This window comes from Salvelinus fontinalis, chromosome 11 (genome assembly GCF_029448725.1).
Source record: "Salvelinus fontinalis isolate EN_2023a chromosome 11, ASM2944872v1, whole genome shotgun sequence".
NCBI classification, from domain to species: domain Eukaryota; kingdom Metazoa; phylum Chordata; class Actinopteri; order Salmoniformes; family Salmonidae; genus Salvelinus; species Salvelinus fontinalis.
This window is the reverse complement of record NC_074675.1, coordinates 29296896-29313798: the sequence shown is the minus strand read 5'-3', so window position 1 is coordinate 29313798 and position 16903 is coordinate 29296896. Positions and strand designations below refer to the sequence as shown.

At 46.7% G+C, this 16903-nt stretch overlaps 1 protein-coding gene across 5 annotated transcripts in view; it reads right to left on the bottom strand.

Annotated features, from left to right (window-relative positions):
* Window positions 1-9313: 9313 nt before the first annotated feature.
* nlgn2a (neuroligin 2a) overlaps window positions 9314-16903 on the bottom strand; it is a 236323-nt gene continuing 228733 nt past the window's right edge. For all 5 annotated transcript variants that reach the window (XM_055938271.1, XM_055938272.1, XM_055938269.1 and 2 more), the window contains one exon: window positions 9314-12969. In XM_055938271.1, the coding sequence (XP_055794246.1) occupies window positions 12138-12969 (832 nt within the window). In that variant the 3' untranslated portion in view covers window positions 9314-12137. The remainder of the gene's footprint in view (window positions 12970-16903) is intronic.

Here is a 16903-nt window from a genome sequence, read left to right as displayed (position 1 = left end):
AGTTCCGGCACCACGCACCAAGCCTCCTGTGCGTCTCCAGAGCCCTGTACGCACTGTTCCTTCTCCCCGCACTCGCCCTGAGGTGCGTGCCCTCAGTCCGGTACCTCCAATTCAGGTACCACGCACCAGGCCTATAGTGCGCATCGAGAGTCCAGTGTGCCCTGTTCCTGCTCCCTGCACTAGCCTTGAGGTGCGTGTCTCCAGTCCGGTACCACCAGTTCCGGCACCACGCACCAGGCCTACTGTGCGCCTCAGCAGGTCAGAGTCGGCCGTCTGCCCAACGCCGCCTGTACTGCTCGTCTGCCCAGCGCCGTCTGAACTGCCTGCACTGCTCGTCTGCCCAGCGCCGTCTGAGCTGCCTGCACTGCTCGTCTGCCCAGCGCCGTCTGAGCCATCCGTCTGCCCAGCGCCGTCTGAGCCATCCGTCTGCCCAGCGTCGTCTGAGCCATCCGTCTGCCCAGCGCCGTCTGAGCCATCCGTCTGCCCAGCGCCGTCTGAGCCATCCGTCTGCCCAGCGCCGTCTGAGCCATCCGTCTGCCCAGCGCCGTCTGAGCCATCCGTCTGCCCAGCGCCTTCAGAGCCGCCCATCTGTCCCGAGCCATTAGAGCCGTCCGTCAGTCAGGAGCTGCCAGAGCCGCCAGCCAGTCAGGAGCTGCCAGAGCCGCCAGCCAGTCAGGAGCTGCCAGAGCCGCCAGCCAGTCAGGAGCTGCCAGAGCCGCCAGCCAGTCAGGAGCTGCCAGAGCCGCCAGCCAGTCAGGAGCTGCCAGAGCCGCCAGCCAGTCAGGAGCTGCCAGAGCCGCCAGCCAGTCAGGAGCTGCCAGAGCCGCCAGCCAGTCAGGAGCTGCCAGAGCCGCCAGCCAGTCAGGAGCTGCCAGAGCCGCCAGCCAGTCAGGAGCTGCCAGAGCCGCCAGCCAGTCAGGAGCTGCCAGAGCCGCCAGCCAGTCAGGAGCTGCCCTCCAGTCAGGAGCTGCCCTCCAGTCAGGAGCTGCCCTCCAGTCATGAGCTGCCCTCCAGTCATGAGCTGCCCTCCAGTCATGAGCTGCCACTCAGTCATGAGCTGCCCTCCAGTCATGAGCTGCCCTCCAGTCATGAGCTGCCACTCAGTCATGAGCTGCCCTCCAGTCATGAGCTGCCACTCAGTCCGGAGCTGCCATTAGTCCAGAGTTGTCCCTCTGTCCTGAGCTACCTCTCTGTCCTGAGCTACCTCTCTGTCCTGAGCTACCTCTCGGTCCTGAGTTGTCTCCTCTATTTAGGAGGGGCCTTGGTGAAGGTTCCTGGACCATGGTCGGGGGCGAGGGTCGCCACTCAAAGGACGCTAAGGAGGGGGACAAAGACAGTGGTGGAGTGGTGTCCTCGTCCACCGCCGGAGCCGCCACAGCGGACAGATGCCCACCCAGACCCTCCCCTTGAGTTTTAGGGGTGCGCCCGGAGTTCGCACCTTGAGGGGGGGGGGGGGGGGTTCTGTCACGTTCCTGACCTGTTTTCTGTTCTTTTGTATGTGTTTAGTTGGTCAGGGCGTGAGTTGGGGTGGGTATTCTATGTTGTGTGTCTAGTTCGTCTGTTTCTGTGTTCAGCCTAATATGGTTCTCAATCAGAGACAGCTGTCAATCGTTGTCCCTGATTGAGAATCATATATAGGGGGCTTGTTTTGTGTTGGGGATTGTGGGTGGTTGTTTCCTGTCTCTGTGTTTGTGTTCTGCACCAGATAGGACTGTCTCGGCTTTCACGTTTGTTATTTTGTTATTTGTTAATGTTCATCGTTTATTGTTTAATTAAACATGTTGAACACTAACTGCGCTGCATTTTGGTCCTCTCCTTCATCCCAGGAAGAAAGCCGTTACAGTTGCCAGATTCAAGAGGATTTGTTGGAGACAGAATTGTTCTCTCTGACCTCCCCATGGTCTCTTTTGTCAGAATGGGTGGGTGCTCTCTGTCCAAATCGGAGATTCTAAACAAGCTTCTGAGTAATCCCCAACAGTATCATGACATGTTCGTCCACCACAATATAGAATGTGGTGATTGTCCAAGGAGAATATCCAATGGAGTGTCTGGCCTCAGAGGGCAGTACAGAAAGAAGTGCCAGAACTCCTCTGAAAACAAAGAGGAAATTGTAGACCTTGACAGACAAATTTCTAACAGTTCCTTGGGAACCGAACGTTTCCTACAAGAAATTGGTCAAATGTGCGAGTCTGCGGTCTTAGTCAGAGAAACTGAACACTCACTGAAACAACTGCAGCACCTGCCCAGACTATAGTGTCTTCAGGAAGTATTCACACCCCTGGACTTTTTCTAGATGTTGTGTCACTGCCCTACACACAATACCCCATAATGTCAAAGTGGAATTATGTTTTCAGAATTTTTTACATTTTTTAAATTTAAAATTAAAAGCTGAAATGTCTTGAGTCAATTAGTATTTAACCCCTTTGTTATGGCAAGCTTAAATAAGTGTCACGGTTCTCTTCCATAGGTGAAGGAGAGGACCAAAATGCAGCGCGGCTAGTGTTCAACATGTTTAATTAGACGAATAAATGGTAACACTAATACAAGTAACAAAATAACAAATGTGAAAACTGAGACAGCCCTATCTGGTGCAGACAAAACACAGAGACAGGAAACAATCACCCACACAATCCCAACACAAAACAAGCCTCCTATATATGATTCTCAATCAGGGACAATGATTGACAGCTGCCTCTGATTGAGAACCATATTAGGCTGGACACAGAAACAGACAAACTAGACACACAACATAGAATTCCCACCCAGCTCACGTCCTGACCAACACTAAACAAGCAAAACACATAAGAACTCTGGTCAGGACGTTACAATAAGTTCACTGGTAAATATTTGCTTAACCAGACACAATAAGCTGCATGGACTCTGTGTGCAATAATAGTGTTTAACATGATTTTTGAATAACTACCTCATCTCTGTACCCCACACATACAATTATCTGTAAGGCCCCTCAGTCGAGCAGTGAATTTCAAACACAGACTCAACCACAAAGACCAGGGAGGTTTTCCAATGCCTCTCAAAGATGAGCAGCTATTGGTAGATGGGTAAAAATAAAAAAGCAGACATTGAATATCCCTTTGAGCATGGTGAAGTTATTAATTACACTTTGGATGGTGTATCAATACACCCAGTCACTACCAAGATACAAGTGTCCTTCCTAACTCAGTTGCTGGAGAGGAAGGAAACCGCTCAGGGATATCACCATGAGGCCAATGGTGACCTTAAAACAGTTAGAGTTTAATGGCTGTGATAGGAGAGAACTGAGGCTGGATCAACATTGTAGTTACTCCACAATACTAAGTTAAATGACAGAGGGGGGAAAATGAAGCCTCTACAGAATAAAATATTCCAAAACATGCATCCTGTTTGTAATAAGGCACTGAAGTAAAACTGTAAAAACTGTGGCAAAGAAATGAACTTTATGTCCTGAATACAAAGCGTTATGTTTGGGGCAAATCCAACAAGACATCATTGAGCACCACTTCATATTTTCAAGCATGGTGGTGGCTGCATTATGTTATGGCTATGCTTGTCATTGGCAAGGACTAGGGATTTTTTTAATTCTAAAAATTTACGGAACAGAGCTAAGCACTGTCAAAATCCTTGAGGAAAACCTGGTTGTCTACTTTCCAACAGACAAATTCACCTTTCAGCATGACAATAACCTAAAACACAAGGCCAAATATATACTGGTGTTGCTTACCAAGATGAAATGGAATGTTCCTGAGTTGCCTAGTTACAGTTTTACCATTTTTTTTTTTTTACAGTTTTGACTTGCTTTCTAGCAATGATCAACAACCAAACTTGACAGAGCATGAATCATTTTTGAAAGAATAATGTGCAAATATTGTACATTCCAGGTGTGCAAAGCTCTTAGAGACTAACCCCGAAAGGCTCACCGCTGCAATCGCTGCCAAAGGTGATTCTAACATGTTTTGAATACTTTCTTTATAATTTGATATTTCTGCATTTCATTTTTAATACATTTGCAAAAATGTCTAAACATGTTTTTACTTTGTCATTATGGGTTATTGTGTGTAGATGGGTGAGCATTTTTTATTTATTTTATCCATTTAGAAATCAGGCTTTAACACAACAAAATACAGAATGAGTCGAGAGGTATGAATACTTTCAGAAGGCACTGTGCGCTGAGTTGCTTCTGGATGGGTTTCCTCTGAAGCTGGTGGACGGCCACGTGTCTAACATACCTTTGAGATGGCTGGGCGATGTGCTGCGTCAGAATAATGTTTTGGTGCAGCCGAAGAGCAAGATCCTGGTGGTAACCGTTCTAGGTGTTCAGAGCATGGGAAAGTCCACTCTACTGAACACAATGTCCGGAGGGCAGTTTGTAGTCAGTAGTGGCAGGTGTCAAAGACGTCTTCAAATAGAAACTGAACTGCAACTGCGTTGTAATCATCGACAGAGAAGGGCTGAAGTCGTCAGGGCTGGCATAGCTGGATGACAGCTACAGTGCATTCGGATGAAAGGTTTTAAAGGTACTACAGTGCGTTTTTCCACATTTTGTTACGTTACAGCCTCATTCCTAAATTGATTAAAAAGTTTTTCCTCATCAATCTACACACAATACCTCATAGTGACAGAGCAAAAACAGGTTTACATTTTATTAAATTTAAAAACAGAAATACCTTATTTACATAAGTATTCAGACCCTTTGCAATGAGACTCGACACTTGAGCTCAGGTGCATCCTGTTTCCGTTGATCATCCTCCAACTTTATTGGAGTCCACCTGTGGTAAATTCAATTGAATGGATATGATTTGAAAGGCTGTCGTGGAATTCTTACACAGGGACACTCAAAGTCAATCTTAAATGAAGCATTGTTAATTGTCAGAGTGCTGGAGAGGTTCCAACAAACTTAATGCACCATAGTGAACGTCTGTCAGAAGCTCTGCTGAGGCAGTCCCAGCAGTTGTCTTATATACAGCTATACACAGACAAGTTATATTTACATGATTTAGCTTAATTAATGAATCATTACCGTTTTGTTTCATTCATGTGACCGACCAATACTGGTTCATAACATGTGACAGACCTCACGAGGCCTCTTCTCTCTAAGCTGAGACCTTGAAACTGAGATATTTTGTTCAGTCTCAAAACAAGGTCTGGGCGTACTGTCAAATTGCAGTGACTGATAGTGAGGATTTGTACAGTCAGCCACTTGCATGAACACATAAATTGGTTTATAGAACAGCACATGAATAGAACACAGAAATGAATTATAAGAAAAGCACAAACATTAAAATTCCATTACATTCCATCCTCTTATCACTTGTGTGATAATAATCATTACATTTTAATGTAAGCATTTAGATTTTAGCTTCTATATTAACATATCCTATACTCCTATTAAAGCAATGGAAATCAACACAGAAAAAAACCCTTCATTCTGGGCTGTACAATCCAATTTGTATGGTAATACTATAATCATAATAAAGGTTTAACTTTATTAATAGGAGTGAGTATCAAAAATGCACACACATGCTGTACTTGGCAGACTCAATGGACAAGATCAGTGCCAGAAGATAGCTGCGGAGTTCACCAACCTGTTTCAGACCTGCAGTAGAAACCTGTCTCCAACCTTCTGGGTCCAGAAATTGTTGATGAAATGCTGACCGGACAGAATGCCTTTTAATTCAGCTCTCTGGGATTTTCCCAGTACTCTATCCTGAAGGAACTGCTGTCAGGATTCAACTTTGACAACTACTAGTTTCCTCTGCGACCTCACAGTCAAGATATGGGCCCTTGAAATCTGCCCCAAGACTATAAGCAGAATAGGTACTCCATGGAATGGTACTTGCACTTGACCTTAGCTACTGGCCAAACAACATTGTGGGTGTTATTTGCATTGCTTAAAAGCAATTTACAGAAGACTTATTCCTTGAACTGAGCATGAATCAGTCTACCTAGGGTACTAGGGTCAGATGCTAAAATCCATTTTTTTATGCTTTCACAATGTTTAATCATTCAAATTCTGTAAGTAAACAAAGTTTAAAAGTTACTGCATTTTGTTCATGCCTTATACGTTTTGTTGAATCCAAATGGTCATATTTTGAAAATAAGTGTTTTCTTGACACATTTTGTTTTTATTTAGTTTTGGTTCTCAGGTGGTGAGTAGGGTTAACATTTCATTTGATTGTCATTTTGTTACGTTGGATCAAACCACGCATTGTTATTATTACCTAATGACCGATACTGATGTTATTCAGTCAAGTGTTGAAAAGCATCATTTTTCAAAAGAGCAACGTTCCCTCTCATTGTAAACACATAAACACAACAAAAGTTAGAAATGAAAATAAACCTATTCAAGTTTGCTTGTCTGTAAGAAAACCGTACTTATTCATATTAGCTGAATATTTACTAGCCTTATTACCTCAAAGCAGTATAAAAACAGTTTCTTGATGCAACATATTGGCATGGTATTGGTATTCCATTGATGCATTACAATAATCACATTGTTTGTAATGGTAAAAAGCTGTGTTCTAAATGGAGTTGAATGGGTGCAGTAGACCAATGAAGAGGCATAGTCGACAGTCTGGCTATGAATGTCTTTAATGTTCCCCACATCAGAATCCCAGCATACAGTGTTTCATAACTTCTAAAGTAAACAAATATCATCACCTTATTTATATAGTTTTACTTTACTTTTTAAAATTATAATATGTTTTTTTTTAAATCCATTATTCACATGTTTTCGTCATCTCAAGTCTTGGGTTTCTGAATTCAACAAAAGAAAAGTAAAGACAAGACAACAGGTGCAAATTTGACTATGCAGGCCGAACTGACACCCAGCGCAGAATGTTTCCCAGGGTGCTTCAGTACAACTGGACTCTCAGGTACCGAGACCATAACACAGACGAACCTTTCTCTGTTTTGAAGGTCAACCATGACATGTAGTTCACGAGCAAGGCGGGAAATTCACCTACATGAAACATCGTTACGGTCTACCTCTTTAGTTCAGAACAGGTGTTTAACAGAGCATCACTCTGGCAAATCTATAAAACAGAGCTAGCTGCTATATAACAACGGATAGTGTTAATCATTGAACACTTAAGAAAATTGGTTTTGCACCAAAAAGTATGACTTTCTTCTTGTGCGGGAGATAATACATTAAAATCCAATATGGATTTTTTGGGGGGGTCGGGTGAATTGTTCTAGTCCTATTAAACTAACACTATAGATATCTTCTCCCTCTGCATTAGTCCTAACTAATGCTACAACAAAATGGAGTACACACCTACGCTTACACACCATAAATGAGCTATCCTAACACATACTCTCACATGTACACACTCACACTTCCTGGTCTATACTTATGTACATGCCTTGTCATGCAGTTCAACCATCTGCCCACGAAGCAGCTCAATTCCCACCGCACCTTTCCACCTGGAAGGCAAGCTTCGCGGTACCGATAGCTTATGATGAGGTCACTGTAGTACAGATAGCACAACCTACATGAACAGGACACATATTGTACGTAACACAGTGTATTCAGGGGGACACGTGTCCCGTCCCACCCACAGTACGTGATTTCCGATAAGGCTAAGACGTAGCCTGGTCCCAGATCTGTTTGTGCTGTCGTGTCCACTCCCAGTCGCGACAATGACCGTAGGAGTTGGCAAGACGGCACAAACAGATCTGGGAACAGGCTAGATCAGAGGCAACTTAGGTTACAAAAAGCCATCGTTTCTCGGTCTCCCTGTGGTTCCGGGGCTACACAACGGTAGGAGAGTCAACAGGGAGGGAATATACAAAATCCAAAAGCCACAAAGATGTTTTTAAAGGTGCATTCATTTTTATAGATTTTTTGCTTCTTGGCCATGTTTGTAGTTGCCACATGGGTGGTGGAAGTTACAGATTCCACCTTTACGGTGTGCTGTATCATCATCCAGACTGGCTGGTGTGGTACACAGCTAATACAGGCCTGCAGATATGCATGGCCCATTTGAATGTGGGAGAGACCCTATAACCAACAGCATAGAATGAGAATAGGTCAGTATCCCTGCTACGGTTTTTGCTTCGTGCTTACACAGGTTGAGTAGTCAAGATGCTACGTAGACAACACTTGGCGACTTTGTTCTGCATGTCCATTGTCTATCCACTTCTGAACAACTTTGTTAGTTACATGCACTGAAAGAGCTAATAGAATTAGAATCGCACTTTCCTGAAGCTTTCGGAAAAGTTCAGTAGCGAAGCCATTTAAATGGCGTACGGTCAACATACAATACTAGCTGGAGAGCCCTTTTCAACTTGCACCTGTTGTCTCGGTTGTTGTCACAAAGTCATTTCATTCATTCACTCGAAAAAACAAACAAGAAACGTAATATTTACAAAGATTTTTGACTGTTTGTTCTTACACTTAAAAATGTACAGTTTTGCGCCTCTTTTTTTTTTTTACGTCTCTCTCCGTCGCAAAACGCTGTATTCCTCCACATTCAGAATGTTCAGAGGAAAGGTCGGTTGTTATGGCGTTTGTGTCACCATGGCGCCCACTAGTGTGTAAGCGTATAAAATAGACAAGGAAAAGAACAGGAGAAAAAAAAGGAAATAGCATCTGTCACTCTTCTATTGGTTGAAGTTTTATTGTGTTGTATTTGTAGCAGTACTAGTTTCCTCTGCGACCCTCCCGTTGCCCTCTTGTTCACAGGATAAAAAAGTTCACTAGGATCTAATGGCACAAAGACTTGATAGGACAGATGTATCTGATCGTTCCCACACCTGAAATAAGATGTCGGTGCCCTAGTCTGTCCACTGTCCCAGTCACATCTCACACCCTTTCCCCTTTGTTTAAGGCTGTGATGATGACTTGGAGGCTTTGGGGCTCTCTCCCAGGTTTCATATTCATGTCCAATAGCACATTTTATAGTAAGTCCATCTCTGTAGCTGAGAGAAAAGTTCCAGCATATTCCACATACACAACCCCAGTCTAGTCCTTGTTACGGTATATTGTGCAGCGGCTCACCTCCCGTATTTCCCCCACCACGCACCACGCACCGTCTCTCTCAGTTGGCCAACAGAGAGTCTCTGACAACACCAATCTGTGTTCTCTCACACACCCCCGCCTTCAAGCAGTAGTGAAATAGTAACCAAAGAAACGTCTAAAGCTAAACACAAGCAGAGACAACACTGTCGCTAGCGGTTTCTCACCGAGGATCCTACAGCGCACTGTGGGTTCACACACAGCGCTACAGTTCAGTTCAGTTGGATTACTCCTATTCACCCATCAGCCCCCTCTGCTGGCCATGTCACAGCATTACGGACGGAGGCGTTATCAAGGCGTTATCAACAGGCTTTCCCTCGACTTTTATGTGCACCTCCCCGTTCAAAAAAAGGAACGAGTAAAAAGAACGGATCACTTTGTTGTCCCTTGGTCTAAGGACCTCGTACTCCCCGTCCTCTTCCCAGCTCTGTTATCCCAGACCCTGGCCTGTCTGATAGACCACCAGTATTTCCTCCGTGTGCTTAGAGTTCAATGTACAACAGTGGCGCTAAGGGGACGTGAGAGCAACAGAGTCAGCAGGGACATGTGTCAGGGGTGAAGGGTCAGGAGATGCAGGGTTCAACGGCGGTGCACAGGGAAGTTGCGAGTTGAAACGTCAGTGATTTCTACTCTCAACTTTCCACAAAGATAGTTGGTTGAAATTGCATGTACAGCAGTCTTGAATCAGACAGGTGTTTACTGGTGGAGGAAAGGAGAACGGGATGGGGAAAATAGACTGAGAGGAAGAATGGAGGAGTGTGTGTGTAAGCAGTTATTACGGGGGTTTCGCACCACGGGGAGGCGCCTCTGATATGAGATGTCTGTCTGTCTCTTTCCTCACAGACATGCCATCCTCCTCCATCATTCTCTCGGCCCTCTAGTTACCCCTGGCCCTGTGAAGCTGAGCTGACATGTGCTCGCGCGCGCGCACACACACACAGGCGTTCATCAAACAGCACCAGAAATCGAAGGCGTAGACGGGCGGAGAGAAGGGGAGAGTGTGTGAAAGGAAGAGGGAGATTGAGAACTGTCCCTTTTCTCTCCTTCATCGTAACATAATTAGGAAAAAGTTGTGTTATATGAGGACCCAAGACTTGACTGTATGTACCTTCCCACCCAGGACCTCTGAGAACCCTGGCAGGTTTACCTTGATAAACAATAGGTCTACCTGCAGCATCAATACCGCTAGGGCACTCTATTCCCTACACCCTATTCCCTTTTTGGCCAGAGCATAATGGACACCAATACCTCCAGGGTTGTGTCCAAAATGGCATCCTATTCCCTACATAGTGCACTACTTTTGGCCTGACTGGCCACAGTAGTGCACTATATAGGGAATAAGATGCCATTTCAGTGGCAGTCTATGGCTTCTACGTCTGCCATAATGAGTCACAGAGAGACAGGGGCCCAAGGCTCAGTGGATGGCCTGGTTATTACGAGAAAAATACAGAGCTGCTACAGTGGCACCAATAACTCACATTATGTAAGAGGGGCCCTCAGGGGCCCTGGCTGGATGATAGCAGAGCGGGAGGAGGATGTGAGACAGAAAGGGGTCTTTATGTGATTGAAATGTAGTCTTGTTTTTTTTTCTGTTTAGTGTTCTTAATGTTTTGGATTGCACTCACTTTTATGAAATGTGTTGTATAAATAAAGATTGAATTGATTTACTAGGGTAGTTGATTTGTTTGGGGCAGCATGCAGTCTGTAGTGCAATAGTAGACAGTAAGCAATAAGGGTGGGAGATGATCAACATAAGCAATGTGTTGTATAATCAATGTGTATAATAATTGTTTTTATTCATGTTTGGTCCAGTCAGGTTTTTCGTTGTTGTAAAGGATAATGTTCAAAACTTAAAGAAGCACCGCTGCAGTGGTTTTATGACGTGCCTCCAGTTTTTTTCCCTTGCAGAAACGAAAATATGAAGAAAAAGCATATGAAATTGAGATAGAAATAGTTTAAAACAGGAGATGTGTGTGCGAATGTTGACTCTCCAGTGTCCTTTCCCCATCATCGTTTTTAAAAAGAATTCATGCATAGATCCCCACTGAGAAAACCATTTCGATATTTTCTTCTTTGTACACATTTATATATAACTATATATATATATATATGTCTATATATCTATATATTTAAAAATCTTTCCACAAAAAATAAGAACCGAAAGCAACAATCAATCAAACAAACAAACGTTGAAAAAAGATAACGAAAAAAGCACAAGATAGGCCAGTTTGGCACTTTTCATGAACACACGGTAAGTAGGCAATCTTGATACAGCTCAACACTCTTGATTCTATCTCAGTTCCCCTCCTATGGGAAAACAACACAGTACTTGGCACCAAGAATGCTGGTAGAAAGACAATATCAGAATACCAATATTTTCATGATATATACTAACTGTATGTACTGTACGCCTTGTATAAAAAAGGTTGTTTTATAACTACAGAGGAGGGAAAGAGAGGGATGTAGAAAAGAGAAGAGACTCAAGTAAGCAGATGAGATGAGTAGAGAGATAGAGGTTTTCCAATACATCCGAAGGAAAAGGAACCAAACGCTTTACCTCACTCCAAAAAACTATCCCCAACCAGTGGAGGCTGGTGGGAGGAGCTATAGGAGGACGGGCTCATTGTAAAGGCTGGAATGGAATAAATGAAACGGTGTCAAACACATCAAGCATTTGGAAACCACATATTTGACTCTGTTCCATTCCAGCCATTACAATGACCCCGTCCTCCTATAGCTCCTCCCACCAGCCTCCTCTGTCCCCAACCCTATTACAGCACAGAAACCGAGAAAACATGGGATGAAAAAACGACAAAATGAAATGCACAGTAAGAGGCAGAGGATCATCCTGTGGGCAGGTTTGGGGGCTGTCAGGATCAGAGAATACGAGACCCTCTCAAAATATGTCAACACCCTCAATAACACCTGCTGCCCCTGCAGTTCAGCTGCACTTCCACTTAACCCCAGCAAGGTTGTGCAGTAGGAAGGACACAGCATCAGGGCAGCAGGCTGACGGTTGGAGAAACAGAGAGCAAGAGAGAGAGAGATATCCATTGCGATCCAATAGAGGTAAACCAGAGTGTGTAGTTGGTCCTCCGGTCCCCCAGGGGGAGCTGTAGCTCTACTATACGCGTGTGGTGGAGTGGGGGTGGGGCAGGGTGTTGTTGTGGCCGGTGCTTGGGTAGGTGTTGAAGGGGTGGAGGGGCTGCATGCCGGTGATGGTGCTGGGGATCATGGTGATGGTGTTGGGGGTCATGAGGGGCACGTCGTCCGGGGCCCTCCGCAGGGCCAGGGTGTAGTCGGGCGGACAGGAGGGCCGCAGGATGTCGTGGGGCCGGAGGGGCTCCATGTCGTGGTGCGGGTCGTGCTCCGAGTGCTTCATCTGCAGGGACATGATCTCTTCCTCCTGGCTGTGCGCCAGGTCGTTGGCAGGCCCGCCGTGGCGCTGCGGAGACAGCCGGTGGCGCCGCATCTCCTGACGCTTGTCCCGCTTGTAGTAGAGCGCGGCAAACGCCAGGATGTTGAGGAAGAGCAGCGACGCCCCCACTGCCACGGTCACCGACAGCTCTGTGGAATAATCCCGCGTGTCACCGGGGAAGAGGTCCAGTCTGGGCCGCTCTGATCCGTAGGGCTCCACGGGGTCGGGGAAGGTGGGGTAGGGGTGGCCCGTGGTGCGGGGTTTGGGCTTCCAGGGGCCCCCGGGTGGGCGAGTGCTGCCTGGAGGTAGCCTGGTGGTGGTGGGGTTCAGGACTTCATGGAGGGAGTGTAAATGAGGGACCAGCTCCAGCCAGAAGGCCACCTTGTTGGCTCGGTAGTTGTCCCTGACGCGGGGCTTCAGACCGATGTGGAGGTACTGCTTGTCCTTGGAGTTGAACTTGGTCCAGATGACCTCCTCGAAGCGGTTGGGCTTGGTGTGGATGAACTTGGTGTCCTGAGGAACTGGCAGATTGGGGTCCCTGGAGGAGAAAGAGGATGAATCTCACTCAGGTGATTTCAATCAACTTTAGATATTCCAAAGTTATTACATACATACACTGAGTGTACAAAACATGAAGGATACCTGCTCTTTCCATGTGATAAAATAATTTATATGTTTAAAGATAATGATTAAATAATTATACCCTGAAACTTAACCATTAGGGATTATAGTTTATGTAGCATGTATAAGGAATAATTAAAGTATTAAACATAAATCCAACTAGGTTGGACTGGGACGGAGAGAAATGTGTGTGTATGTGTGTGCCTAAGAAAATACAGAGAACAATTAAACTGTGTTTGACCCGACCTGGCTAGAACTCTGAGAAACTTACGATAGGACAGGGAGTACTTCTCAAGGTTTGCCTAATCTCAGGGGAATGGAACTGTCGGCTGGGTAGTGATACACAGTGGTGAGAACTCTGGAGAAGGATACAACTCACCTACTGTTCGTGTGTATGTATGTGCGTAGGATAGCTACTGTTCGTGTGAAAGTATGTGCAGGTGAATCCAGGTGAAAGCTATGGTGAAAGCTATGATCCCTTATTGATGTCATTTAAATCCACTTAAATGAGCATAAATGAAGGAGAGGAGACAGGTTAAAGCAACGCTGCTGGCTTCTTCACGCTCAACAGTTTCCCGTGTGTATTAAGAAAGGTCCCCCACCTAAAGGACATCCAGCTAACTTGACACAACTGTGGGAAGCATTGGAGTCAACATGGGCCATCTTCCCTGTGGAACCCTTTCGACACCTTGTAGAATCCATGCCCCAACGCATTGAGGCTGTTCTGAAGGGGGGAGCTGCTCTTAATGTTTGTATACTCCGGAGGGTGCTCTTAATGTTTGTATACTCCGGGGGGTGCTCTTAATGTTTGTATACTCCGGGGGGTGCTCTTAATGTTTGTATACTCCGGGGGGTGCTCTTAATGTTTCTATACTCCGGGGGGTGCTCTTAATGTTTCTATACTCCGGGGGGTGCTCTTAATGTTTGTATACTCCGGGGGGTGCTCTTAATGTTTCTATACTCCGGGGGGTGCTCTTAATGTTTCTATACTCCGGGGGGTGCTCTTAATGTTTGTATACTCCGGGGGGTGCTCTTAATGTTTGTATACTCCGGGGGGTGCTCTTAATGTTTTGTACACTCTGATGAATTTGATACAAACCAACATTAAAACAATTTATACATTCAAAATCAGAAGAAATGTAATTGCTATTTTTACATACAGTATGATACTCTTGTTAGGGCTGCAAATCATAGACATGGGGGTCTGGATAGCCGAAGTACTGTATCAGGGAAGATCTGCATAAAAATGGTAATTTCCGATTGAACCGACATAAACAGTGTTTACCCTGAACGCAGCTACAGCGACCGCGGGAACAGTGCCATTAATTGTCAATCGCGCTATAAAGTGGATCTGCAGCACTACAGGTTGAATAGAGCCCTAAATTAAAAAGTCCTCAAGAGGAGGGAGAACAAACAAAACACGATCCTCAATCTTATATCACCTACCTACCTACCCACCAACCAACCCACCCACCATCAACTACCAACCAACCCACCCACCTACCCCCTATCACCTACCTACCTACCAACCAACCAACCAACCCACCCACCTACCCCCTATCACCTACCTACCTACCTACCTACCTACCTACCTACCTACCTACCTACCTACCTACCAACCCACCCGAACCACTCACCCACCTATCACCTATCCCCTACCTACCTACCCACCAACCAACCAACCGACCGACCCACCCACCCACCCACCCACCTATCCCCTATCACCTACCTACCTACCCACCAACCAACCAACCAACCAACCAACCCACCCACCCACCCACCCACCTACCCCCTATCACCTACCTACCTACCCACCAACCAACCAACCAACCCACCCGAACACCCCACCTACCCCCTATCACCTACCTACCTACCTACCTATCTACCCACCAACCAACCAACCAACCCGCCCGAACACCCCACCTACCCCCTATCAAATACCTACCTACCTACCCACCAACCAACCAACCAACCCACCCGAACCACCCACCTACCCCCTATCACCTACATACCCACCAACCAACCAACCCACCCGAACCACCAACCTACCCCCAATCACCTACCTACCTACCTACCTACCTACCCACCAACCAACCAACCAACCAACCCACCCACCTACCCCCTATCACCTACCTACCTACCCACCAACCAACCAACCAACCCACCCGAACCACCCACCTACCCCCTATCACCTACTTACCCACCAACCAACCAACCAACCAACCAACCAACCAACAAACCAACCAACCAACCCACCCACCCACCTGCCCCCTATCACCTACCTACCTACCTACCCACCAACCAACCAACCAAAAACCACCCACCTACCCCCTATCACCTACCTACCCACCAACCAACCAACCAACCAACCAACCCGAACCACCCACCTACCCCCTATCACCTACCTACCTACCCACCTACCCACCAACCAACCCACCCGAACCACCCACCTACCCCCTATCACCTACTTATCCACCAACCAACCAACCAACCAACAAACCAACCAACCCACCCACCTGCCCCCTATCACCTACCTACCTACCTACCCACCAACCAACCAACCAAAAACCACCCACCTACCCCCTACCCCCTATCACCTACCTACCTACCTACCCACCTACCCACCAACCAACCAACCCGAACCACCCACCTACCCCCTATCACCAACCAACCAACCAACCAACCAACCCGAACCACCCACCTACCCCCTATCACCTACCTACCCACCAACCAAACCACCGACCCACCTACCTACCAACCAACCAACCAACCAACCAACCCACCCACCGACCCACCCACCTACCAACCAACCAACCAACCAACCCACCCACCCACCGACCCACCCACCCACACACACACCCCCTATCACCCACCCACCCACCCACCCACCGACCGACCGACCGACCGACCTACCTAACTACCTACCTACCTACCTACCTACCTACCTACCTACCTACCTACCTACCTACCTACATATCTAACTACCTACCTACCTACCTAACTACCTACCTACCTACCTATCTAACTACCTACCTACCCACCTACCTACCTACCTACCTAACTACCTACCTACCTACCTACCTACCTACCTAACTACCTACCTACCTACCTACCTACCTACCTACCTATCTAACTACCTACCTACCTACCTATCTAACTACCTACCTACCTAGCTACCTACCTACCTAGCTACCTACCTACCTACCTACCTACCTACCTACCTACCTACCTACCTACCTACCTAACTATCTAACTACCTACCTACCTACCTATCTAACTACCTACCTACCTACCTACCTACCTACCTACCTATCTAACTACCTACCTACCTACCTACCTACCTACCTACCTATCTAACTACCTACCTACCTATCTAACTACCTATCTAACTACCCACCTACCTACCTACCTACCCACCAACCAACCAACCAACCAACCCACCCACCCACCCACCCACCTACCCCCTATCACCTACCTATCTACCCACCAACCAACCAACCAACCCACCCGAACACCCCACCTACCCCCTATCACCTACCTACCTACCCACCTATCTACCCACCAACCAACCAACCCGCCCGAACACCCCACCTACCCCCTATCACCTACCTACCTACCTACCTACCTACCTACCTACCTACCTACCTACCTACCTACCTACCTACCTACCCACCAACCAAACAACCAACCCACCCACCTACCCCCTATCACCTACCTACCTACCCACCAACCAACCAACCAACCCACCCGAACCACCCACCTACCCCCTATCACCTACATACCCACCAACCAACCAACCAACCCAACCGAACCACCCACCTACCCCCAATCACCTACCTACCTACCTACCT